This window comes from Balaenoptera physalus (assembly GCF_965194825.1).
Source record: "Balaenoptera physalus genome assembly, chromosome: 2".
NCBI lineage: Eukaryota > Metazoa > Chordata > Mammalia > Artiodactyla > Balaenopteridae > Balaenoptera > Balaenoptera physalus.
The window spans coordinates 142,967,285-142,994,986 of record NC_138883.1 but is presented as its reverse complement, the minus strand read 5'-3'; the positions used below and the strand labels follow the sequence as shown (position 1 = coordinate 142,994,986).

At 42.6% G+C, this 27,702-nt stretch overlaps 1 protein-coding gene, 1 long non-coding RNA gene and 1 pseudogene across 9 annotated transcripts in view; 2 read left to right on the top strand and 1 right to left on the bottom strand.

Moving 5' to 3' along the window:
- Nucleotides 1-3,283, bottom strand: part of LOC309654629 — a 266,307-nt gene extending 263,024 nt beyond the window's left edge. Inside the window, exon 1 of the long non-coding RNA XR_014260356.1 lies at nucleotides 105-3,283. This is a non-coding gene — a long non-coding RNA (uncharacterized lncRNA). The remainder of the gene's footprint in view (nucleotides 1-104) is intronic.
- CRTC3 (CREB regulated transcription coactivator 3) overlaps nucleotides 1-27,702 on the top strand; it is a 126,524-nt gene that overhangs the window by 61,065 nt on the left and 37,757 nt on the right. For 5 of the 7 annotated variants that reach the window (XM_082448692.1, XM_082448691.1, XM_082448689.1 and 2 more), the window contains 2 exons: nucleotides 3,290-3,346; nucleotides 22,948-23,067. In XM_082448692.1, coding sequence (XP_082304818.1) covers nucleotides 3,290-3,346; nucleotides 22,948-23,067 — 177 coding nt within the window. The remainder of the gene's footprint in view (nucleotides 1-3,289; nucleotides 3,347-22,947; nucleotides 23,068-27,702) is intronic. The other 2 variants (XM_082448693.1, XM_082448695.1) reach the window with 1 other exon arrangement.
- On the top strand, nucleotides 9,565-14,529 carry LOC309655634 (cytochrome c oxidase subunit 7C, mitochondrial pseudogene; annotated as a pseudogene). Its single transcript has 2 exons — nucleotides 9,565-9,578; nucleotides 12,402-14,529. The product of its transcript is annotated as a cytochrome c oxidase subunit 7C, mitochondrial pseudogene (transcript).

Here is a 27,702-nt window from a genome sequence, read left to right as displayed (position 1 = left end):
GCTCATTAAATTAGGAAAAAATTTGAGTTAATACTCAATGTTGGTGAGGGGGTAATGAAATTTGTTCTTGTATATGTTATTACAGACATTGTAAATCGGTATACATCTTTTTTTTTTTAATTTTATTTATTTTTGGCTGTGTTGGGTCTTCGTTGCTGCGCGTGGGCTTTCTCTACTTGCGGTGAGCGGGGGCTACTTTTTGTTGTGGTGTGCGGGCTTCTCATTGCGGTGGCTTCTCTTGTTGCAGAGCACAGGGTCTAGGTGCGCGGGCTTCAGTAGTTGTGGTGCACGGGCTTAGCTGCTCCGTGGCATGTGGGATCTTCCCAGACCAGGGATCGAACCCGTGTCTCCTGCATTGGCAGGCAGATTCTTAACCACTGTACCACCAGCGAAGTCCCAGTGTACATCTTTTTGAAAGCAGTTTAAGAATATGCATGAAGTGTTAAGATATTCATATTCTTTGATGAATTCCACTTTTGGGACTCGAGCTAAGACAGTAATCCAAGGTGTGAAAAGAAAACTTTAGGTCTGATAATGCTGCAGTATTATTTGTCATAGTGAATAACTGACTTGAATAAAATATGATACATCTGCTCAGTATTAAAATTATGAGTGTAAAGACTCTGCAGCTACATGGAAAAATACTTGTATTACTATATTAAAGGAACAATTTAAAAGGAGGTGCAAAATTGTATGCACTGATGGTTAGAGGAGTATATGAACTTTCTACACAGCTGCTAGGACGTAACTGGTTTGTCCCCAGGGACTTTTTGACACTCCCACTGAGACATTAGTTTTTCTTGTTTTTGTTTTTTTAATGTGGCAAAAAAAAAAAAAGTCAAGTAATGAGCAAAACATAGAACCGAATCTCATGTCTGAGTCTTCTCCCCTGTTGCCAACCTCTAATCTCAGGCTGAGGGTAAACGATGGAGGATAGTGAGGGTTGAGGCAGGGCTCAGAGGTGCTCTGAGGAGTCACTTGTGTCTTATGTGGGCTTCTTCTCAGATTCTCAAATTTCTCTTTATAGACCTGGGGAGGGAGGTGGGGAGAGGGGTGTGTGGGCATTAGTGTGATTTCTTATTCTTGACCTCACCACTGCCAGGGACATCCTCAGTGAAATTCTTAACAGTTTCTTCAGCCACGCATACATTATATTGATGTTTTAATACTTCTTTATAGTGATTATTTGGGAGAAGGAGTACTAAATTTTAGAAGTTAACCAAGTAGGCTGTAAGTAAATCATTGCTTTTTTTTTTTTTACTTTCAATTTAATTTAATTTATTTGTTTATTATATTTTTGGCCGCTCCGCAGCAGCATGTGGAATCCCAGTTCCCCGACCAGGGATCGAACCCACGCCCCCTGCACTGGAAGGGCAGAGTCTCAACCACTGGACCGCCAGAGAAATCCCAAATCACTGCTTTTTAAAAAATTATAATAGTAATCCATCCTCATAAGAGTTCAAACAATCCAGTAATTAATGGGGTACAAAATAAAAGTCCTGGCGAATGAGAGGTAGGTTAGTGGTGAGAAAGAGTCTGGGATGTCTGTGATCTCTTGTGCACATTACTTGATTATAAAAACAGCAGTCTTTACTTTGGCTGATAAAAGTCTCATGTTTCCACAGGGTGTAGCAAAATGTTCCCCAACCAAAATGTCTGTGTCAGGAGGGTCTTGTCAAAATGTCCAGCTTGGGAATACAGCTATGAAAAAACATGCACAGGGAACAAAAACACTGAGTGGAAACAGTGCTTGTGTTTGGGTGGTAGGATTATAATTCCACCTCCCCTCTTCTGTGTTCCTGATTTGTCTATAATGTGGTTATAGTTCTTTTGTAATGAAAGTCCAACTTGGCAGATATGTATCAAACACCGTCTATGTGCCAGACATTGTGCTTGATACCAGAGATAGGACAGTGACCCAGACAGGCATGGTCACTGCTTGGAGGAACTTCAGTCCGGTGGGAAATTGCAAATGATTTTACAAGTCATTGTGAGACCATGTGATAAACCCAGGACGGAGGGGTTTAGAGAGCGGCTGGAACACATCTGAGGGGTGCCTACCCCAGACTGGGGGTAGGGGGAGCTCCAGGGAAGATTTCCTGGAGGAAGAGATGTCTGAGCTGGGACTTGAGGGCCATGTGACTGAAGGTTGGAGTGGGTAGTGTTCCAAGCAAAAGAAACAGCATCTGGCAAAGCTTGGAGGCGAGAGAAAACGTGTCCTGTTTGAGGAACTGGAGGTTGGTGAGACTGGAGCATAGATTGCGTGTGAGGTGGGGGTGGTGAGACGTGAGACTGGAGGGTAAAATAGGGACCAGATTACAAAGGATTTTACTTTCTTTTTAAGGGATTTAGATTTTGTCCTAAGGGCAATGTAAAGATACTGGGGAAATATTTCTTTGTTTGCTTGTCTGCTTGCTCACTTATTTATCCTTCCAAATTAATTTTTATGTAAAAGTAATACATGTTTGTTACAAAAACTCAAATAAAATAGAAGTATATAAAATGAAAGTAAAAGTCTCCCTTTCTCTCCTTGACACTCTCCCCCAGTCTAATCCCCAGAGGTACTTATTGCCAAGGGTTCCTTTTGCACCCTTCCAGGAGTTTTCTGTGTATATGCAAGCATGTATTGTGTGTGTATATATATATATACTTTCTCTTTACACAAATGGAACCATGCCATAATAAATAACTTCCACCTTGAAGGCAAAACTTGAATGTCTTGGACATCATATCCGTACATAAAGATACGTATTCTTTTCAGTGGCTGCATGGTATACTTTTACATAGCTATCCCATCATTTACTTAACCAGTCTCTTATTGAGGTCTAGACACCTAGACTGTCTAGTTTTTCACTATTACAAAGCAAACTGCAGTGAATGTTCTTGTTATATGTATCTTTGGGTATTTATGTAAGGGTAATACCTGTAGGATATGTTCCTAGAAGTAAAATAGCTGGGTAAGAGGATGTGTACATTTACAATTAAGGTAGATATTACCAAAATAGTCCCTATAGAGGTAGTTACACTTTCTGCTCCCACCAGCATTATGATAGTGTCTGTTTCTTCATATTGTCTGCACCACAGAATATACCTACTTTAAAAAATTGTGGTAAAAAATAAAAAAACCCGTAACATAAAATTTACCATCTATACCATTTTTAACCATACAGTCCAGTAATGTCAAGTATATTTGCACTGTTGCGCAATCAGTAGCCAGAACTGTTTCATCTTGCAAAATAGAAACTCTATGCTCATTAAATAACAACTCCCTATTTTCCTCTCCTCCCAGCCCCTGGTAACCACCATTCTACTTTCTCTCTGTGTGAATTTGACCACTCGAGATCAAGTTAGTGAAATCTTACAGTATTTGTCTTTTTGTGACTGGCCTATTTTATTTAGCATAATGTCCTCCAGGTTCATCCATGTTGTATCATGTGACAAGATCGCCTCCTTTTTACAGGCTGAATAGTATTCCATTGTATGTATATACCACATTTTGTTTACCCATTCATGCAGGGAAGGACATTTGGCTATTGTGAATAATGCTGCTGTAAACATGGGTATGCAAATATCTCTTTGAAATCCTACTTTCAGTTCTTTCCAATATACTCTTAGAAGTGGGATCTCTGGATCTTATGGCAATTCTGTTTTATATTTTGGGGAACAGCCATATGGTTTTCCATACTGTCTGTACCATTTTATATTCCCACCTACAGTGTACAGGGTTCTAATTTCTCCATATCCTCTCCAACACTTGTTACTTTCTGTGGATTTCATAGTAGCCATCCTAATGTGTGTGAGATGATATCTCATTGTAGTTGATTTGCATTTCTCTAATGAAAAGTGATGTTAAGCATCTTTTCATGTACTTACTGGCCACTTGTATATTATCTTCGGAAAAACATCTACTCAAATTATATCCATCTTTCTAATCTTGGCTAATCTACTGGGTAAGAAATGGCATCTCATTGTTTCAGTTGACATTCCTTTAATCATGAGTGAAATTTATTCATTCATTCAACAAATAAATATTGAGCAGCCCCTACTTGTCTGGCACTGTTCTGAGGTGCTAAGGACAATAACACAAAAGACAGGTTGAGCATCTCTATGTTTCTTTGACGGTTTGTATATCCTGTTCTGTAGACTATGTTTTTAAGTCTTTTGCCTGTTTTTCTGTTGAGTACTCTATCCTTTTATTGGTTTTTAAGACTTCTTTATTATGTATTAAGGAAATTGGCTTTTTGTGTATTGGGTTTCTGTTGCTGTGTAACAAATTACCATGAGCTTCTGGCTCAAAACCACATGGATTTTATTATCTGACAGTTTCTGTGGGTGAGAAGTCTGGTACGGCTTATCTGGTTTCTCTGCTTCAGGGTCTCACCAGTCTGTAGTGCAGATACTGGCTGAGTCTGTGGGCTCATCAGAGGCTGAACCAAGAATGCGCTTCCCAGCTCCCTTGGGCAGAGTTTATTTCCTTGTGGTTGCAGGACTGAGGCACCAGTTTCTTGCCTGGGACTCCCCTCAGCTCCTACAGGCCACCCACACTTCCTTGGCACGTGGGCTTATGTCATTAATGTCATGGCAGCTTACTTTTTCCAGACCAGTGAAGAGGGGTCTCTCCAACACCTCTGCTAGCAAGACAGAGGCTTTCAAATATCAAAACGGAATCACTCCATTGCCATATCCTATTGGTGAGAAAAAAGTCACAGGTCCTGCCCACACTTAAGGGCAGGGAATTACACAAAGGCATGAACCAGGAGTTGGCGATCATCAGGAGACACCTTAGAGTCTGTCCACCACAATCTGCCATATATATTCCAAATATTTTCTCCATTTAGTAATTTTTTTTTGTTTGGGAGTTTTCTGTTCTGATTTTTATGAAGCAAATGTATTGATCTTTGTGTGACTTCTGTGTTATAATCTGTATGTTTAGAATGGCCTTTATCATGTCAAGATTTCTCAAACACTCACCCAATTTTTTTAACCCATATTAATACTAATACTAGTATTCTAATACTGTTATTACTTTGGGATTTATTTTGTCTTGAGCCTTGAGACAGAGATCCCACCCTTTTCCTTCTGTGTCCAAACTGTTGTCTCAGTTCTTGAATAATTTATTTTTTATATGATTCTTTCTGTTTTCTTAAATTTATTTATTTTATTTATTATTTATTTTTGGCTGCACTGGGTCTTCATTGCTGCACGCGGGCTTTCTCTAGTTGCGGCGAGCGGGGGCTACCCTTCGTTGCAGTGCATGGGCTTCTCATTGCGGTGGCTTCTCTTGTTGCAAAGCATGGGCTCTAGGTGTGAGGGCTTCAGTAGTTGTGGTGCACGGACTTAGTTGCTCTGAGACATGTGGGATCTTCCCTGACCAGGGATTAAACCTGTGTCCCCTGTGTTGGCAGGCGGATTCTTAACCACTGCGCCACCAGGGAAGTCCCTTTCTGTTTGTTTTGTTACATTGATATGGCTGCCCATTTCCTCTGTCCATTTCCATATCAGTGTAGTTACTGTAGCTTTGTAATATGCTCTTCAATTTTAATTTTAGTTGTTTTTTGAATATATATGTATTTATATTCATGTGGTTCAGAATTAAAGATAATCAAAAGAGTGTGCAGTGAAAATACCCCTTCCATCTCTGTCCTAGTCACCCAGTTCACTCCCTACAGGCAACCCCCACTATCAAGTTTGTTTATTCTTTCAGGGATATTTTATGCAGTATTAGGAAATGTGAATATATAATTCACTTCACCCCACCCTTTTACCCAGAAGGTAGCTAACCATACACATTCCTGTACATTGCATTTTTCACTAATATATCTTAAAGGTCTTTCTATATCAGCTCCCCAAGAGCATCCTTATTCTTATTTTGTTTTGTTTTGTTTGTTTTTGAGTGCACAGTATTCTACTGTATGGATTTACCATAATTTGTTCAATTAGTTCTCCAATGATGAATATTTAAGTTATTTACAGACTTTAAAAAAAATACAAACTAAGTTTCAATGAACAACCTTATACACATATGATTTTATACACATGCAAATATAACTGCAAGAAAAATTTCTAGGAGTGGAATTGCTGGGGCAATGAGTATATGCATTTATAGCTTTGATAGGTGTGTCAGTTCACACTCCATAGAAGTTGCACCAATTTACATTCCTACCTGCCATGTATGAAAGTGCCTGTTTGCCCACATCCTCCCCAGCTCAGTGTTTTATCAGCTGATCTTTGTCAGTCTTATAGATGAAAAATCATGTCTCTGTGTTCTTTTAAATTACATTTCTCTTACTATGAGTGAGGTACATTTTTTCTTATGTTTATGTATTATGTATTGCCTTTACTGTGAACAAACTGTTCATCTCTTTTGCCCTTAATTCTTTAGGGTGGTTGATCTTTTTCTTATTGATTTTTTAGGAGCTCTTTATATATTAAAAAAAGTAGACGTTTATCTGTGTTATAAGTTGTAAATATTTTCCCAGTTTGCCGTTTGTCTTTTGACTTTTTTTGTGATGGGATTTTTTTTCCCATGCAGACATTTACATTTTTTTATGTATCAAACTTTAATGTTTTTCAGTGGCTTCTAGGGCTTTGTAAAAAGTCTTCTTCTCTTTGTTTCTTTTAATACTTTGTGCCTTCATCTTTAGATTTAAAATCTTTGGTCCATCAGGAGCTTATGCTAACGTAGGGTATGCAGTGTGAATCTGACTTAATTTTTTTTCAGTTTGCTAGCCAGTTGTCCCAACATTGTTTATTGAATAATCATCTTTTCTCCACTAATTTGAAATGCCACTTTTATCATATACTAAATTCCCACATGTGTTTGCTTATATTTCGAGACTTCCCATTCTCTTTTATTGATTTATGTGTCTATTCATACACCAGAATCACAATGTTTTAACTGATTACTGTAGCTTTATATTAGATTTTAAAATTCTGGTAGGATTAATTCACTCTCATGCTTCTTTTCAGTGATTTTTCCAAGCTATTCTTGCATGGTTATTTTTCCAGGTGAACTTTAAAATCGACTTGTTAGGATCTATTTTTTAAAATCCTGTCATCAATGGGTTTTATGTAGCTGAATGATGTGATCAGATTTGTGTTTTAGGAAGATTACTCTGACTGCATTGTGAAAGCTAGATTGGAGGAAACAAGATTAGAGACAAAAAGACCAATTTTAAGGCTGTTGCAGTAATTCCGGGGAATGGGTAGATGGGAAGTTGAGGATAGTAGCAGGTTTGAGAAGTGTTTGGAAGGTCAGAGTGACCAGACATGGAGATGCCTGGGATGGGGAGGGACTGGGAGGAAGTGCTCAAGGAGAACCCCAAACTTCCAGGGCTCGGCTGTAGGGTGGTGCTATTCCCAGACATTCGAAATACACAAGATAGAGCTGGTATGGGAGGAAGATGACAGATTCGTTTCTAAACATGCTGGGTTTGACATGCCTGCCAGGTAGTCCTAGAAGAGTTGTCCAGTGGGCTGTTGAACTACAAGTCTGAAGCTTTGGTGAGAGGTCCGTGCTGAAGATAAAGAGTTATATGACAGAGTCCTGAAGAAGGCCAGCACTTAAAGGATGGTCGGGAAGTTCAGGAGTCAGCATAGAAGACTGGAAAGAAACACCACAGTGGTAGGAAGGAAACTGGAGAGCATGGAGTCGCAGAAGCCAGAAGAACATTTTCAAAAGAGAGTGAATTGTTAGTAATTTCATATGGTTCTAAGAGGTCAGGTAACTTAAGAGCTGAAAAACGTCCAGTTGGATTTAGTAACAAGGAAAGTCAATGGTTATCTTGGGGAGAGAAGTTTCAGTGGAGTAGAGGGGTCGGGGGCTGAGGGGTGAGTGGGAGTTGAGGAGGTAGTTGAGGCAACTCCTTCATCAGGAAACTTGGCTGTGGAGAAGGGAAGAGACACAGGGGTGAGAGGAGAAGAACAGAGCATCAAGTTCTATTTCAAACACCACCCCCACCCCCCCAGGGGAGAGGCTTGGCTGTGGTTAAATGGAGATGAGAGGGAGGCAGTGAAAGGGAAGAGGGTAGTGATCCTAGGCTTTGAGGACCAGGTAATCCTGAGATAGATATAAGGGCTTAGAGAAATTGGCCAAGATGAACTGTCTAGAAGGGAGTGATCCAGTTATAGCCTTGGTATATGTTCTCTGATGGTTTTTACTTTTAATTTTGTTGAGTTTTCTAATATTTTTGTTTGGCTATTTTTTTAAAAATTAATTAATTAATTACTTTATTTATTTTTGGCTGCGTTGGGTCTTCATTGCTGCGCGCGGACTTTCTCTAGTTGTGGCAAGCAGGGGCTACTCTTCGTTGCAGTGCACAGGCTTCTCATTGCAGTGGCTTCTCTTGTTGCAGAGCACAGGCTCTAGGTGCATGGGCTGCAGTAGTTGTGACACGCGGGCTCAATAGTTGTGGCTCGCAGGCTCTAGAGCGCAGGTCCAGTAGTTGTGGCGCATGGGATTAGTTGCTCCGCGGCATGTGGGATCTTCCTGGACCAGGGCTCGAACCCGTGCCTCCTGCATTGGCAGGTGGATTCTTAACCACTGTGCCACAAGGGAAGTCCCTGTTTGGCTATTTTTATATCTTGAGAATTTAGAGAAAGAACTTCTAAGAAATTGGAATCAGGTTTAGAAATTTAATTGGCAATTAAGTTAAAAAGGTACAGAACAGTGTATTAGTATGCTACCATTTGTGTAAAAAAGGGGGGGTAGAAATAATATGTATTTTCTGTACATGCATAATCAGCATTTGGGAGGAGTCACAAGAAACTAATAATGTGGTTACCCATTGGGAGGTGGGAACTGGAGAGAGGGGAACAAGGGGTGGAGGTTGTCTCTTCACTGTCCATCTTTTATTTAAGAATGTAAATATATTTCTTATTTAAATAATTTGATCTAAGCGGGTTGGTTGTCTTTAAAAGTAATGGTTCCAGCAGAGCCTGAATTTTCTTAGTTACTGATGGCTTTAAGTGGGATCCATCTGTTCTTCCATATCTAAGAACCACCAAGAAGCAAGTTCTTGCTTTATGCCTGTGAGGTGTGGATTTTTGCCTTTTCTCTACTCTTCCCCACTGGAGAACAGCAGCCCTGGGGAAGTGGGCAGTCCTAGATTTTGGTTTAGGGAAAAGGACTGTGCCCTGGCCTGGCATGTCCTGGCCCTACTATCCATAGTTTGACTGAGTAGGCTACTAAGGGTTCTGCACCCAATTCCACCATGGGCAGAAGGGGGTTCCCGACACCAACAAGCTATTCTCCTACCATTCAGCTCAATTCTGACACCATCTTCCCAGAGACAGCATCAAGTGACGCAGGTTAAGGACTCAGTCCTATATAAGACTGCCCCGCCTCTACACTTCAGACACCAGTTACAAGTATAGGTCCCCGAGTTACCTACAACTTCTGTCCAACTTGGTTGTAAATCGGAGGTTCCCATGACCTCCTCCTCCTTTGGATTCAATTAATTTAATAGAGCAGCTCATAGAATTCAGGGAAACATTTACTTACACTTACCAGTTTATTATAAAAGAGTATGATAAAGGATACAGATGAACATCCAGATGTAAGAGATGTGTAGGGCAAGGTATGTGGGAAAGGGGCACAGAGCTTCTGTGCCCTCTCCAGGACACACCACTGTCTTCAAATCTCCATGTGTTCACCAACCCAGAAGTTCTGCAAACCCTGGCCTCTTGGGTTTTTATGGAGGCTTCATTACAGAAGCATGATTGATGACATCATCGGCCATTGGCGATTGCTTCAAGTTCCAGTCCCTCTCCCCTCTCTGGTGGTGGTGAGGGGGACACTGAAAGTTTCACCCCTCTAATCACAGGGTTGGTTCTCCAGACAACCAGCCCCTACCATTAGGTGTGTTCCAAAAGTCACCTGATTAACATAACAAAAAACACCTTTGCTGCTCTCATCACTTAGGAAATTCCAAAGGAGCTCTGTGCCAGAAATGAGGAGGAAGACCAAATATATTTTCCTTATTAAAAGCCACAATCCCACAGCTGTAAAGCTGGTTTATAGGGAAGAGAAAGGAGAAAGGGGGCAGTCATTATCCTGACACAGGCAGAAGTCTCCCACTGGCTGTCCCCTTCCCTGCTGTGGCACATCCCACTGACAGTTAATCCTATGGCTTGTCAGTCTCTCCGTTACCATAAATTATTTCCAGAAACTCCAGAAATTTTCAAAACATGTCAAAAATTCCCTAAGCACAAACAAGTAAAATACACAGAAAATGAAAAAAAAAATTTTTTTTAGCATTTCTCAATAAGTTTCTTGGTGGCTTTAGAGGAAACATCTGAATTATTGCATTGATGAAACATTTTACTTTTACTCTCTGGTTTTATGCTCCATGCGGATTGCACACCTCCACCGTTGGAGCATCAGATGAAATACAGTCACCTCAAAACTTTGAAATCCCACAAAAATAACCAAATTCACTGATGATAATTTCCCTTATCCATTTTTTAGGGTGCCAGGTAAAGTAGTTAGTTAGGGCTGTGTTCATGGTGCCTAATCTGAGAAGCTGAACCATAACATTCTGGCAGTTGAGGAAGCTGATTGATTACCGTTCCCTTTTCTGGGTTCTCACTGGTGGGGAGCTGACTCAGGGAGCCGATGGAGGATCAGATCATTAGCTTTATTAGCTTTATTACTAGCTGCTGGGTAGCTCCCAGAGCCCTTTTGGGCGGGGCTTTGGGATCAAAATGCGACATCCCTCCTCACGCCTCCCTCTTCCTGGAAGTTAGGCCATCTGCGCCTGCGTAGGCAGGGCTGACCAGGCTTACCTCACCAGTCACAGGCCAGAGCTGGAGAAAGGCCCACCTTCCTTGTAAGGGAGAGACCCTGCCCTACTGTTGGGAACCAAGAAGCTGTCACTAGCACGTTCACCCATCCAAAGGAGGGGCCCGGTTCAGGATGGCAGCTCTCACCAGCTCACGTCTGAGTGGTTGGATTTCTCTCCCCTGTCTGTAGGCAGAGGGGGACACTTGCAGGTGAGAAAAAAAGACTCCCTCCTTATGAGCCCTGCCAGTTTTTGTATTAGGTGACAAAAGGAATGCCAAACCCACTTAACTTGGAGTCTCCAAACAAGCACCCAGACTCATCTGCAGTTTGAACTCAAATTAAGTGGAGAACCTGGTCCCACAGACCAATCCTCCTACTTTCGGTAACTTGGTTCCTCATGGAGAAGAATGACCTTATAATGATGAATTTTTAGAAACCTCTCATCTGGGCAGATTCCCCCAAGACATTCCCCCAGGGATACTTTACAGCTCAGCCTAAGGGAAAATATACCAGAAGCAGGGCTGTATGAAAAAGGAGTGGCCTGCCTGGGAAAGTCATCGGGTCCCATCTCCTGTGGGGTCTAGTAGAGGCTGGATGGCCGCGGCGAGGTTGCTGCGTAGTGGGACTGAAAGGCCTGTAAGGGCGTTCCTAACTCTTGTGACTGACTGTATGAATCCAGGAGGAATAGGACACTATGTGTGCCTCTTCATGAGCAAGTGGTCGGGTGAGGAAAAGTACCCAAGGCTCTTTTTTTTTTTTTTTTTAATAAATTTATTTATTTATTTTATTTATTTATTTTTGGCTGTGTTGGGTCTTCGTTTCTGTGCAAGGGCCTTCTCCAGTTGTGGCGAGCGGGGGCCACTCTTCATCGCGGTGCGTGGGCCTCTCATTGTCGCGGTCTCTCCCGTTGCGGAGCACAGGCTCCAGACGCGCAGGCTCAGTAGTTGTGGCTCACGGGCCTAGCCGCTCTGCGGCATGTGGGATCTTCCCGGACCGGGGCACGAACCCGTGTCCCCTGCATTGGCAGGCGGATTCCTAACCACTGCGCCACCAGGGAAGCCCCCCAAGGCTCTTTTAAATCAAAAACAGGATGTACATTTTGTTGTTTTTTTTGAAACTCAATATGCTTTGTTTAGAATTGCCATGTGCTGTTATATCTAACTAAACATTCCAGATTATTTTATTCCCTCTAGAAACATTTTCTTTTATGATATACCTTCCTAGTTCCTTTGTGAAATTATACACTTATTTTGTCCTTTAAAGTCATGTGAAGAAAAGTATTTTAGTAATAATTTTTGCAGGCCATATGGTAAAGCACTTAGCTTTCACCTCTTTTTTTGCATGTCTGTAAGTTATTGGGTTAAAGCTGAAAAAGACACCCTTAATTTATTATAGTGTCACAATTTTAATTTTAAAAAATTAAACTTTTTATTTGAAAATGTAAAATATACTCTAAAGTAGAGAACAGAATAATGAACCCCCTTACACTCATCACCAGTCTTAATATTTTCCAGTTTTATTGAGGTATAATTGACATATAACATTGTATTAGTTTAAGGTATACAACATAATGATTTGCTCTGTGTATATATTGCAAAAAATGATTACCACAATACAGAGGGGAACAAGGTCATGAGGAAAGGAGGGCTTGGTGTGCTGCTGCCATTTCTTCCACCTTCAGTCTCTGCGCCTTTCGCCGAGCTTCCAACAGCACTGCGTTGGGACAGAGCATTCGGAGGTTCACAACCTCAGTGGTCCGTAGGAGCCACTATGAGGAGGGTCCAGGGAAGAATTTACCATTTTCAGTGGAAAACAAGTGGTGGTTACTAGCTATGATGACTTTGTACTTTGGGTCTGGATTTACTGCACCTTTCTTTATAGTAAGACACCAACTGCTTAAAAAATAATCCATGAGACAGATATGAAGAGGAGCATTTTAAGATGTGCAGTCTCTTTGAAAAAAGGATCAAACTCTTGAACTCAGCATCCTAGATATGATATGTTTGTAAATAAACATATGGCATAAATCCTTAATGCCTCTTCTCTGAAATATGGAACATGGTAATTAAGCATGTGCTTACTTTTATTTGGGTAATATTGCATTATTAGTTTCTTAATTAAATATGTATGTGATTTTTAAAAAAATGATTACCACAGTAAGTCTAGTTAACATCCATCACCACGCACAGTTACAAATATTTTTTTTCATTGATGGGAACTTTTAAGATCTACTATCTTAGCAACTTTCAAATATGTATTATGGTGTTATTAGCTCTAGTCACCATGCCATACATTACATCCTCAGAACTTGTTTATCTTAAAACTGGAAGTTTGTGCCTTTTGACCACCTTCACCCATTTCCCTCAATAATTTTCAACACTTTGTCAATTTTGTTGCATTTATCCCCCTTACTTTTTTTTTTTAATTCCAAATTACAGATCTCTTTTATACTCAGTGAAGTATTTTACCAAGTTTAATCACAGTGGTGTATCTGGCGTGGTTCAGGATGCAGCGAGACTGAAAGGAGAGGGAAGAAGGGCAGTCCGTGCCCACACATGACTCTTCCTCACCTCTGTCTCATACGGCAGGAAGAGGCAGGTGATGGGGTGAAGCCACGTTCAGGTGCCTTGACTCCTTTCCTACCGGACCTAAAATACCTATCTGACCCCTCTGGCCTCTGAGAACAAGACACCATTGGCCTTACTCTACTGGCCAGTTGCTTTCCTGTTTAACCTGCCTCTAGGCCAGGCTCCTGCTGCCCTGCCCTGTCACTGCTCAAGTCTTAGCTCACAAAAACCAGTTCCTCCCTTCCACAGTTCCTTTCCATCATTCCATCATCACATAAGAAGCAAATCAGCTTCTTCTGGAGGAAATAAATGGGCAGACCCAATTTACCCAGAACTAATTTCTCTAGTCATGATCATATTAGGAGCCAAAGGGGAACTGCACTCAACAGAAGGCCTCTCTTTCCACTGAAGACATTGCACCAGGCAGGAAGGTGGGGATGGGAATGGACAGTTTAAAACTTCTACCTCTGTGGGGGCTTGTGTGGTATTTCCTGTAAAGACAGTAATATGCCTGCAGGGGCTTGGGGTCTGCATTAACCTCTGCCATGCCCATGCCCATCCCTGAGGATCTGAAGTGGAAATTCTTCTTTTTATTATGGAAAATTTTAGCTATCCCCCAAAGTAGAAAGAATAGAATACTAAGCTCCCATATAGCCATGACCAGTTTCAATAATTCTCAACATTTTGTCATTTAAACTTTTTGATCATGCATCCTAGTAGTAAAAAAGAGTTTTGTATCCCCAATCTGGTTACGTTTTTGTTTGTCAGTTATATATACATACCCCTGTACTGTTATATTATTACACAAAAAATAGAAAACTGAGTGGTGGAAACAGGGCTTCTAATATCTTCTCTACACCCTATATACATCACACACTCTGCTTTGGATCCTAATTATTTAGAAACGTAATAATAATTCATCAAACGTGTGTTGGAACCCACTGTCACAGACACCATGTGGGGGCCGAGAGGGAAGGTGCTGGGGCAGGATAACAGGTCTCACCGCTTGCAGTCCGCTAGGTCAGCAGAATGTCACCCACCAACCTCTCCAGGTGAGATGCCTGTGCGAGCCCCACCTGGGATATTGACCTTCTCAACTGCCTCTTCCGGGAACAAGAGCCCCACCATGAACCCTAAACCCTGCACTCTGGGCATGTTTTATGCTTTGTTGTTATTTCTTATTTTTACAGATTTTTACAGATTATTACAGATTTTACAGATTTTACAGATTTTTACAGATTATTCCTCCTGGTCCTCTGAGGTAATTTTGACTGCTTTGATTTTTTTTTTCTGTTTGGACCTTTGCTGCCTTAAAAAACAAACTGTTTTATCACTGTTTTAGAGTAATCTTTATGCTTAGTTTATCTTATTAACTTTTCTTCCCTTTTACCTTTCATTTAAAAATAAGGACTAGGAAGGGGCAACACATGGGATACAGATATGGTGACAGGCCAGGTCACAGGTCAGTAGGTTTGGGTGCCAGCACCTTCTCTGCTCTGCTCTGCTCTTTGTAGCTTCTTTTCATCCTCACAGCAGGACTCATTTGGTCCTTGGGAGAAGATTGGATCCCAAATTCAGTTGGCAAAAAAGGCATAGTCTCAGTGTTAAAAATAAAATAAAAACTACCCACTCAGGTGATTCAGGGGCTCTGAGAGTCAAAGTACCCTGTAAGACTGGACTAAGACCAGCCTGAAGATAGTGTAGCACTGGCCGACTGCTGGGAGAAAAGCCTGACCTTATTCCCAGAAGTTAGGAGCCTTACATTTTTGTGAACTCAAGATCTAGCCCTCTGGCGTGGCTGAGCACCAGCTGCTGCCCAGTTCTGACACTGCAGAGGGCAAAGGAGGAGGCTGGGGAGCTGAGGTCAGGGACGGCTGGCAGAGCGCTGGCCTGTCTGATCCTGGAGATTTGTAAAGTATTTTGAATTTCATTTTAAGGTTGTTTTGTTTTGTTTTGTTTTGATAGTGATATAATAGAGTCCCTAACCAAGCTATGAAATCCTTTTTATCCTGCTCATTTTGTAAGGTAGAATTAAAATGCTCCATTTAGCCCCCAGGGAGTGAATTAATAGCCTCTTCTTTGCAGTGGGCAGGTCTTCCTGACTCCCTCCCTCCCTTCATCATGAGAACCAAAGGAGGCCCTGGCTGTGGCTGGAATGATCTCCAGCTGGGTTCCCAAGAGAGGCACAGTTGTCCCTTTGTTAGACTCACTCTTTTTTTTTTTTTTTTTTAATTTTAATTATTATTTATTTATTTATTTATTTTTGGTTGTGTTGGGTCTTCGTTTCTGTGCGAGGGCTTTCTCCAGTTGCGGCAAGCGGGGGCCACTCCTCATCGCGGTGCGCGGGCCTCTCACTATCGCGGCCTCTCTTGTTGCGGAGCACAGGCTCCAGACGCGCAGGCTCAGCGGTTGTGGCTCACAGGCCTAGTCGCTCCGCGGCATGTGGGATCTTCCCAGACCAGGGCTCGAACCCGTGTCCCCTGCATCGGCAGGCAGATTCTCAACCACTGCGCCACCAGGGAAGCCCTAGACTCACTCTTTTTAAAAGAGGGGACCTATAACATCGTCCATTAACTATAGCCTGCATATAAATAAGAAGCGCTGCAAACTCAGGGAATCTGCCTTCCTGCCCTTTTAAAGTCTCCACTCTTCTCCCCAGAGAAATGTATTCAGAACCAGGGGTCAGTCTTTCATGAACGAAGGAAGAGCTGAACAGCATTGTGGGCGGGCTGGAGGTCCTGTAGAGCAAATTAGTGAGTGCGAGGGTGACCTCAGAGCCAAGCATTAACACACCATGTCTAGTAGTGCCTTTATGATTTGTTGAACTTCTACCCAGTCTCCTGTTCCACCTCTTGCTCTACTGGGGAGGAGGGAAGCAGATGGGAGCTCAAATATATAGAGGAATTTAGAAGGATTGAGGTAGCATTTTAATTCTATAGGAGGAAGCGTGGGAAGGTCAATAAATAGCCTTGGGACTTGTAGCTAACCTTTATAAAATATTGTCGGACACCTACCCCAGATGAGACTGTTGGATGCAGTTTAAAAGGTAGGTATGCTGTTTATACTGCAAGATAGCCAGATACCTTAGCAGGGCTCTTACCCTTTAATTGAATCTTGGGTCGTCAGTAGATTTATGAGAACATAATAAAATTTTGTCTGGAACATTTCTGGAAAAATATTTTTTATTTTTTCTGTATATGTCAGCAAAAATCCACTTACAATCTCGAAAATAACTGATTTTATGTGGGCGACTGAGCAAAGGAGACAAAATGGTGAGGTGAAGAGAACCCTGCAGGAGGCTCAGAATCCCAAGTTCCAGTTGCCAGGCTGTGTGACCGTGAGAAAAATCACTTCATCTCTCTGGGTCCTGGTTTCTCATCTGTAGAAGGAAAGCACGGAGCTGGATTCCATTATGGTCAGCAGTCCTTTTGCTTATCACTCTGATAAGCCAGCAGCCCCTGTTCCCTTGTGTTGCTCATCCCCACCTTATTTTCACCTGCTCTGGGCTGAAAAGCCAGGTGGTCCAGTTTATTAGGCTCAGGTAAAGGGTAATGGAGAACCTGAGGGGCTCCCTTCCAAGTGCTCTCCTGGAGGGTTCTGTTTTTGTTGCTTAGAGACTCTCTTTGCTTCCTGGTTTGCTGCTGAGATGGGTGAAGTTGTCACGTAAATGACCCCTGGTTCAGGCTAGCACATTGTCCTTATACCGTAAAATAATGGTATCATCACATCCAGTGCAACTCCTGTCAGTACGTATTTCTAGTATTGACAGTGGTATTCCAGAAAAATATCTGTTGCTCTGACAGGAATTTTTTTTTTCTTGCGCTTTAGTTATCATAATGTCTACAAATGAAGCTACTGAGAGTTGTCTTATGTAGAATTGCTTCTGTTTGAGAACAGTGATTGGGCATCCCCTTGTATAGATACTGAGGTTATGATATTCTGGATCAAGACTTTTCAAAGGAACCATTAATATGCTTAATCTCTGTCTTCTCAAATGTTTTAAATATATTTTTTAAAACTCAGTAGAACTTCTTACAATGCAGGAATGTACTTGGTCATCCTACTAGCATTTAGAAATCTATATTTCACTTGAGAGAAGTAGCAAATTACATTTCTCCTGCTTTTAATAACATCGTATAGAAATACAGCTGTAAGCGAGAATTGATTTTGCTGCAAGAAAGAAGTGTGGCTTGGTCATTCACGTATAAAGAATATGCTATAGCGTATATACCTTTAATAATGACAGTCTCCTTGAGTTGGCAATAAGCAACTCTCCAATTCTCAAACTTCAGCTCATTTCATGACTAAACATGGGCTTAGTAGTAGGAATCTGCTTGTGGTTTATTAGTCATGTAAGAAAGATCTGGGGTTTCTAATTAGCCACAAAGTTAATGATCTGCCAGCGATGCAGTACGTCTGCTAAAAGAATCAATGCAAATGTAGGTCACATTGATAGATCAATAGTGTCTAATTAGAGGAAGTAATCTTCCCCCCAGGAAAGGTAAGGAAATCCAGCTGCCACGTTCAGCCATTCACCCCAGGCTGCAGCTTTCACAGGTGATGTGAGGTGACTGCAGATGGTGCTACACGTAAAGACACCTGCGTGAGGTCTCGGTCCTTGGGGGGAGTGCTCTGAGAGTGTGGTCCTGTCTGCCGTTGCCCTGCAAATCCACAACGCTGCTTCTTTTGGAGGATTCACGTGTCCTGTTTCATCTCGGAAATAGTTCTGCTATCAGCATTAGCCATGTCACCCCCGCCCTATCAGCCACCCTGATACCTGGAAACCTGAACCAATTTGCCATCCACGTAGAGGTATTTTCAGAAACAATCAGGAGCATGCAATCCTGCAAAGCGGGGAGAGCCTGAGACGGGGGCTCTCTGCAAGTGGACATTCAATTCCCAGAAGTACCTTGAACCGCTTTGAATTCGCCTCCTCCCCTCAAAGCCCAGCCACAGAAACTAAGTAAGAATTGCCTATGGCTAGCTACTTGCCAACTCAGGAAGCACCTGTACCCTCCCACCCCGGCCTCATTGTCCTTCACTGTTGAGGTTAATGGAACCTTGGTGTTTGGTCTGTACTCCACCTAGTCTACCCTCTCTCAGATTTGGGGACCTAAGCCCAGAATCCACCTTTCCCCTGCCTTGGGTTACCACTCGGTCATTCCTCTCCATGCTCAGCCCCTGGCAATTCAGTCACAATGTGAAACAGAATTCTCTGGCCACCCCTTCACTGCTCAGGTTCCTATTGAGCCTCCTGGTGCTAAACCTCACCCCTGCATTATCTCAGGCAGCCAGCAAGGACACTGCCGCTCCCCATGTGCCATTCCCATCCGCTTTCCAGTGCCTGGGACCCTGCAGTAAGACCAATGCTGGCCCGGGCCTTGAAGAGGTTATTGGACCTCCCATCCCTATGTATTTCAGAATAAAAACTATTAAGCCATCCAGAACAAACAAAAAGATAAGGAAATCCAGCTAAATTTTGATTTTTCCCACAATGAATACTTTGAATGTTATTGGACAGTCTCTCAATAGAGCCTTCCTCTTCTGTGTTGCCCTTTTCTTGCTTGTATCCTAAGAATGTGCTCGGTCTACCTATGGGTAGTCCAGCACCGGATCCCAGATAATCAGTGTGGAGGAGCTTTTGTATACGGGTGCGCAGGAGTCCTCTCTTCTCTACTTAGTGTCTGGGTCCCACGTTTTCAGATAGGGTGGTGCTTGTCAGAACCTGAGCCTGAGGCCCTCCTCAAAACACGTAGGCACCAATTTGCAGGATCTTTTGACTTTACACTTCCCTTGTTGCTCTTCATGAAAAGCAGGACTCTCCATCTCACTGCAGTCTCTCTGCCATCACTGCCATATCAGTCAGCTTTGCTACAGTACCAACCAATTCAAAAACTCTGGGACTTTCAGCAGACCTTTGTTTTTCACTCATATTCCCTGCTGTGCTCTCCTCCCTGTATCTTCCCCTTCTGCAACTGAGGTTGAAGCAGCATCCGCTCTTTGGGACATGGCATTCTCATGGCAGAAGGAAGGGTGTGAGAGTTTCTGTTTGGACAAGATGTATATCACGTGTGCTCATGATCCATTGATTAAAGCAAGTCACAAGACCCTGCCAACATTCTTTTCAGGCATTCATCCCAGATTGCAGCTTTCAGAGGTGACATGGCATGGGCAGCAGATGGGTGTGGGAGGCTCAGAATGCTGGGGGATGCCCCTAACGATGATGTCACTCCTGCTGTCCACAGAAGGGCTCTGCAGGGTGGCCTCACCTTTAACAAGATGCTCTCCAGTGTCCCACCACCTGGATACCCATCCTCCTTCTGATGCCCAGTGTATTGGCCTGCTTGACCTTCCCTAATAGAATACCACAGACTGGGTGGCTTAAACAACAGAAATTTATTTTTTCATAGTTCTGGAGGCTGCAGAGTTCAAAATCAAGGTGTTGGTAGTGTTGGTTTCTATTGAGGACTCTCTTCCTGGCTTGCAGATGGCTGCCTTCTTGCTTTGTCCTCACATGGCCTTTCATCAGTGTGCGTGTCCTCCTGGCGTCTCTTCCTCTTCTTAAAAGGACACCAGTCCTATGGATTAGATCCTACCTTATGACCTCATTTAACCTTAATTACTTCCTTAAAGGCCCCATCTCCAAATACAGTCACATTGGGGATTAGGGCTTTAATGCACAAATTCTGGGGGACACAATTCAGTCTGTAACACCCAGTATCCTTGGGATAAGGCAGCTTTCACACACATAATCTAATTTCGTTTTCTCAACAAGCCTGTGAGGAAGTTATCAGATGATCATTTCCACTTTACAGATAAGGAAGACGAAGTAACTTGTTAGTAAGTGGAAGATTCTGGACTGAGACTGTTTTCTTTGATTCCAAACCACAAGTTCTTTGAACTGTATAATGGAGTTTTGGCCCTTTGAACGTTGGAAACGAAATACTGTTCGCTTATTGAATTAATAACTGTAAGGATTACATAATATATGGAAGATTGTTTACAAAATGTTAAGTACGGAAAATAGATCACAAAAAATAAATGTGCTATGGGTGCCACCATGTAAAAACTATGGATAAAACTTGACAAGGAACAGAAAAAATGAAGTACTTGGCCTTCAGGGTGGTAGGGTTTTATTTCTTTTTTGTATTAAAGTTAGCTTAAGAAACACATTTTTAAATAACAGAATTTTAGCTCTTATCAAGGACGAGATTGGAAGTTGGTGGGAACAGGAGAACTGTGTGTCTGTTTGTCCCTAGCTTTTTGGGAGCCAGAGACTTAGGCCAACTACCAAACACCATAGTGTTTAACAGACTCCTTCACTGTGAAACCTCCTCCAGTTCCAGCTTCCTGGACTGAACTGCTCTAATTCATTTGATGGGCAAGGCCCTGTGAGTTGAGAGGGCTAAAGTCAAATATAGTTTGGAAGAAGATCAACTACTACAGGGGCAGAGAGTTGAACTTGTACCACGGTGAGGAAGAGAAGAAAATATCAAATGTGGCCAGAGATTTCCCCCCTCCACACACACACACACTGAGTCCAAGTAATAATAGAGGATCTGGGCCAGCAGGGGTTAAGGCAAAAGAGGCAAGTGTAAATAGAAAATATATGTGTAATAGGAAGTCCAGAAGACATTCCAAGAGCTTTCTGCTTTTTGGATTCCCCCCCCCCCTTTATTTTTAATTTTTAATTTTATTATTTTGGCCACGCCGTGCGGCATGCAGGATCTCAGTTCCCCTGCAGTGGAAGCACTGAGTCTTAACCACTGCACCACCAGGGAAGTCCCCTTGGATCCCCTTCTAAAGACCCTCAATGCCCCTTCTGTAGGCTGGCCTCTGGGAGCTCAGTCTGGCAGTAGTTGTGCTCTAAGACTCCTAGATGAAAATGTTGTTTTCAAGTACAGTTAACATTCGTGTGATTTTATTACCAGAGAGTCCTCCCTTTTCTTTTATCCTGGAACAAAGTAATCTGTCTCTTAAAATTACATCTATTGCGTAAGCAGGTCCTGATAAAGTGTGCCGTGGGTATTCATCCTCTTCATTAACAAAGGTGTTTCAATTTATCACTCCCTAGATTAGTGTGCTCTCTTGTCTGAGATCAACATCCATCTTACCTATCACAATGGATATTTTTCTTCCAGTACCAGAGGTTGTTCCTCAGTAAGATCTCTTTTATTTTAGGAGTTAATAGATTTGGATTGTAAAAACAGAGAAGAACTGAGACAGGCTGGGACCTGGGACCCTTTGCTGACAGAACTGTTCAACTAAACTAGTCCAGACATTTTATCAGTCCACTCGGGAGAAATAGGAGTCATTCCCAAATCCAATATGAGAAAATCTGTGTGTTTAACAAAGAAAAATTAGCGACCAATTCTTAACTAAAAGAAGCTCCCCCAGAAAGACATACTCCGTCAAAGGATTCCTTTCATGGTAAGCTAGGTATTTGACATATGATTCAATTTACATAAAAGAAAATCTGTTTTCATGTATTTCACAAACATCTCTGGCATAATATTGTATACACATTGCCCCATTATGTGAGGTAGAATGGTCCAGCCTAGGATTTGGTTTTTGCTTGCGACCACCTAGAGGGGTGGGATAAAGAGGATGGGAGGGAGACGCAAGAGGAAGGGCATATGGGGATATACGTATGCATATAGCTGATTCACTTTGTAATGCAGCAGAAACTAACACAACACTGTAAAGCAATTATACTCCAATAAAGATGTTAAAAGAAAAAAAAAAAGGTTGCCTTTTATGATGCCAAACTCAAAAATGTTAAGAATGTCACCCAAGCCTCCCTTAATAAAGGACTTTGTATTTATTGACCATGGATTTATCTTGAATCTGTTTGTATTTTCATTTGTGCCATTTGGGGTATAATGAGTTGATAAAGAGTTGTGTGTTTCCCACTTGTATTCAGGTAGTATTCTTTTTTCTCTCCTTGACTCAGGGGTCACAAACTCAGATGTCTAACGTAAGAAGTCATTTGAGTGGTCTGGTGTCCCACCTGCAGAGAGCAGCTACTCTCAATTTCAGTCCCCATTGCCAAGTGGGAATTTGGGACCAGTGTGGCCAAGATGTTCAGATTTTTCACTAGAAGCCCCAAACGTGAATTTTTAAACATTGTCGAGTCAATCAAAAATATAAAAAGACACCGTATAGAGCAAGTAGTCCCCAGTCCCCAGTAGGTATCCCGTTTTATTTCTGGATGCCACATCTATGTTTCTGCACACTGCACGCTGTAGGTACTCAGTTCGTTTCTGTCTTAAGTATACCTCTTTTACATTTCATGCTTATCTCCTAGTTCCTGGGATTTGATGTATGAATCCATAGTCTCCAAATTGTGACAACTTTTAACATATCATTCTTTCAGCTTTCATCTTCACACACTAAAGACTATTTTAAATTATTCTGTAATGATGTAGAAACAGCTCCATGTGCTGCATTTTATTTACCTTGACTCAAGGCACAGTCATAGACACCAGTAAAATTATAAAGTCAGCCTTGTCATCTGTTGTTGTGATCACTTGGTGTTCTTGAGGGTGAGTGGCAATGTCACGGTCACAGGCCAACTCTTCTTCCTTGTCTCTGCAGCCGGCGTTCCACCCAGCTGACAGTGTGCGCGGAACCCGCCACCACGGGCTGGTGGAGAGGCCGTCCCGGACCCGCTTCCACCCCCTCCACCGACGGTCTGGGGATAAGCCGGGACGACAAATATCCTTTTCCATTGTCTGAGGAGAGGATAAGTTTTGAAAGGTTTTCAGGATGTATCTTCCCTGTCATTCCCCTTTGGCCTCAAAATCTTCATTTTATCTGATGAACGGAGGCAATAAAAATGAGTGAGTTGGAAACCAGAAACATCTCCACAGGTAAAAATTGGAAGGATCATTGTAGATGTTTACTTTATGAAAGTGTCAATAAAGTTCAGTTTAATGAAGTAACTGAACATAAACAACATGTATTTCAGCCCCATTGCAAGGCCTTCTCAGCATTTTCTTCAGAAATCAGCAAAGTCAGAATTAAACGTGACTTTGAATCAGGTTAGATAGATTTAATCTGTCTAGCTAAAACAAACAGACAGATAGGTGATTTGTTTTTATTTCTGTTGACCCACTGACCTGCTGCTAGAACTTACAGAAGAAATTTTATATGATTTTCTATTTATGGAGTTTCAAACTCAGTAGATGACATCTAAAATATAAAGCTGGTATTTAGGAAAACCTTACGTAGTGATATTCACTCACACCAAACCCTATGCTATGAAGTAGGAAGAAAGAAAAGGAGATTGTGAATTCATCTGACAGTTTTATTTATGAGGCCAGAGTTGGGTGTGCTGCGTTGGGTCCAGCATTGTGCTCAGGGCTTTTGGAGACAGACCTGAGCTGGATTTTGTGGGAGGAGGGCCTGCGTTCTCACTTCACTCTTCTCACCCGCAGGGGTGGAGGAAGACGAGAAAGGCGGGGTAAGTCTTACTGCAGAGCTGGATTCCTGGCAGTGATGGTAGAGTTGGCTTCACCAGCCTAGAAACCAGGAAGTGGGGGGAGGGCGATTATGTTTACTGAGCACCTACCCATGCCAGACACTGTGCTGGGCAATTCATATGTCATTTAGTCCTCAATACTTACTGAGCAGTTTACTTTATTTAACCCCCATTTTCCAGTGAGGAAACTGAGTGTCAGAGTAACTTGCCCAAAATTCCACTGCTGAGGTTGGAGGGGCCCAGATTCAGCCCAGGTCAAGCTGACCCCCCAGCCTGAGCCCCTCCCTCACTACAGCGCTCAGTGATCCCCAGGACCACACTCAAGAGAGACCCGCTGGGAGGAATTGCGGTGGCGGTTGGTGGGGGGGGGGATGCACAGAGGAAACCACTGCTTCTCTTGCCCTCGGGCTTCTTGCAGTTTTCTGTCAATGTGAGGCGAGGGTAATGACCCCAATGAATGTTTACTTCTCCTCTCTTCCACCCCCAGGGACACACCACATTTGGTCCACTGAGATACCTTGACATCTAATTTTGTATATTATGTGATCATTATCAGGCAAAATGAAGTTGATAACTGATTTTTTCCAGTTTCTTTCTGGGAGGTGAGAATTCTACCATTTAACCACCAATACCCCTCAAATTCCTTTCTGGAATGTGTAATAACTTTTACATAGAATGCAAAAGGAAAGGAGAATTGAGGCAGTACTTCAGCTAATTCACACATGTGCCGGTGGAGTAGTACCTGGAACCATTGTCTAAATTGCTTGGAATTTTCAAGTAAAAGAGTGTTTCTTTGCTTGATGTAACTAACATTATATCTTTTTCTAATTTCTCAATTCCCTCTTTCCCTTGTAGGTGTTCTCTCTAAATATTATAATACATATAGATATATTTATAGCTATCTCAAATCCTTTTTGCAGCAAGTATAGTCTAAATATATGCATGTACTCACAGCTTTTTAAACTAGAGGACTATCTAGAAGAGGAGGAGATTGAAGAAAAGCAACAAAGAAAAATGTTCATTCAGTTAACAACAGTTAGTGTTAGGCACCGTTTAGACACTATAGATATCATGGGAAGCATAACGTAGTCCCTGCCCTCAAGTTGCTTGTAGTTCAGTGGGAGAGGCAGCTGGGCAAGCGAACAGTATCAGCACAGTGTGGCGAGCTGCAGGTGATGCAGCTTAGGGGCTGTGCAAGCTCAGAGGTGCACAGCCTGCACCAGTCTTGGGGAGACAGAGAAGGCATCCCAGAGGAAAATCTGAGGCTTGAAGGATGGGTAACAAGTGAGGGGATAGCATGTTTATTTATTTAACAGGTATTCACAGAGCCCCTTCTCTGTACAAGGTACTGTTCTAAGCACTGGGGACTCAGAGGTAAATGAGACAGACGTGTCCCTGCCTTCTTGAGTTTACAGTCCTGTGGGAGATGACAGACAACAAACAGGTAAAAAAAAAAAAAAGAAAAAAGAAAAAATTATTAAAGGAAAATAATTTCAGGTGGTTGTGATACGCAGGGAGGAAGACAGCCAGGAGGAGATGTTTCAGGCGGAGGGAACAGCTTGTGCACAGTGCCGGAGGGAAGACTTCACTGTGTGTTCAGGTGACTCTATCTCTTTTCAGGTAATAAGTCATAGGTTAGAACTTGACTGTGTATACGGGTCAACTCATGAGGGCAGCAGCAAAGCAGATCAACTCCTAAGGGCAGGAGAAGCAAGAACCAAATAAATATACAGATGAATTAAAGTTGTTCATCAGACAGTACAAGTCTGATTCACAGACCATGAGATGTCTCTCCGAAGCACCTAACGGGGGTCCTGGGACTGACATCTGCTGACTCAAAAGAATTCTTTAGCGTAGGCCTGCCCATGAATAAACAGCGAGTCACTTTTGAAGAATCAAGGGACCTTGAGCTCCTAGTAAAATATAAAAGTGGGATGATTTTATGTCGAAGATATGAATATATTCAGGAGAAGATGGAGAAGAGGGCTGCAATTCCATCTTTCCTTTCCTGGCCTGCATTCATTTGATTTTGCAGTAATTTGCTTAAAATGGTTGCCTTTCTCACATTAAGGAGGTCTATTACCTCCTTAATGAAGTTTTATTATTCGGAAGTATTAACACCGGTTTGAATCTTTGCTAGAACAAAGAGAAGAAATGTATTCAGAATTTTCTTCTTCCGGCTGTTTCTTGGCTTGGGTGTTATTTTAGAACGCGCACACTGGCTTAGAGAAGGGTTCAGTCCTATGATCTCAAATGAACATTGTTAACAGTGTGGGCATCCACAAGCAGCGGAGATCTGGCACAAGGGCATTCCTCCCGCGGTGGGCATTGGGCGGCCATCATCGCAGGGAAGGCTGGCACAGTGGGCTCTGGGCTCTGCTGTTGGCATGGGGGCTGCCACAAGCAGAGACCAGGGCACTGCCCACCTGAGATCTGGCCCGGGGCTGCACTCAGGGCAGCAGAGAGGTGCTGCCTGGTCCCCAGCTGGGGGCTTGGGCCTGAGAACTCGGAGGAGAGGCTCTCCTACCTTCCTGCAGCTGCTCGTGTCTTCAGCAGCCCTTCTCACTCCTCAAAGGCAGCAAGCATGTATCCCAAACACCATCCTATTGAATTTCTGAACTATTAACATAAATTTACAGCAAATATAATATTATCTCAGACCTGTGGGTAATACATTGAAGAAAAGGGGGACACACTGAAGAATCATAAGAAGCGCCTTCCTCTAAAAGAGATGTGTTTTTAGGAAGAAAGAAAAACAAACGTTTAGAAATTTTCTGATTTACATTCCCAACAAGGTTTGAGAGTATATTGTGTCCAGAAAACTAGGGTGAACAGTCATGAAGAGATGCCTTAAGACCCGCCAAAGCTAGGAATGGCTTTTCCTCTTTGGAATAGGCCTTGCTTTGATTCTTTTCATACAATGAGATGAAAATTTTAGGACGTCGGTTTATAGAACACCGTTTCTTTGAAATGCACTGCCTATTATATTTGAGAAATGTCGGGCTCTCTGTATCTTCTTGAAGCTTCACAGTTTATATTAGGGCTCTGAGAAGCCTGGCAGGTAAGAAACTTCTTGTCTTTAATCCAGGGTTTCCAAAACTTACTTGATCACAAAACCTAGTTTTTACCTAACACCCATTAAGGATTTCCATCTCAGAGGATAAGGAAATGCTAGTTTTTAGAGTTTTAAGGGGAAAGTAGTCAGACTTCAAAATCCCACATGCCGCCTATTTGTCACTCGCGTGCTGAGGTAAACAGGAAGACATCTTCATACACACAGGGATTCAAAAAAGATCTCACTCATGTACCTCCCTTCATGTTTGACTTTTAGATGTAGTCTGGCAGGACATAGTTGGAGGTAAAAGGACAAGAGGAAGTTGAGCGATGGTGAAGACATGGTTGAGAAGTTAGGAAGGAACCAAATTGTGATCAGTTTTATATGTTAAATCTGACCCTGGTACTTGTCTTGGTGGGTGGATGGGTTCTATTAACCCACCAGACCTGGAGTTCACATACCCCACCGGCTGCGTGGACCATCGTGAACCTGCCCCACAAACTCTGTGCCTGGAAGAGCACGGAGTTGCAGAGGGCAAGAGAGAACATGGTCGCCCCCAGGCTGCTCAAGAAGGCAGTTCCTGAGCCCTGCCCCAGGTGCCCTTACCGCATGGGAACAGGAAGCCGAAAGAAGAACCTGGCTGTGCTCACCAGCCACGAGCAGGCAGCACAAGAAAGAGACAGGGTCGGACTTGTTTGGAGCTTCTGAGACTCAGTGACCCCACCCACGGGGAAATGGGCCAGCAGATGTCCTGTCATATCAACAGAAGGGCTACTCCCCTTCCTTTGGGAAAGAGTGAGTGAGAACTTTCCCT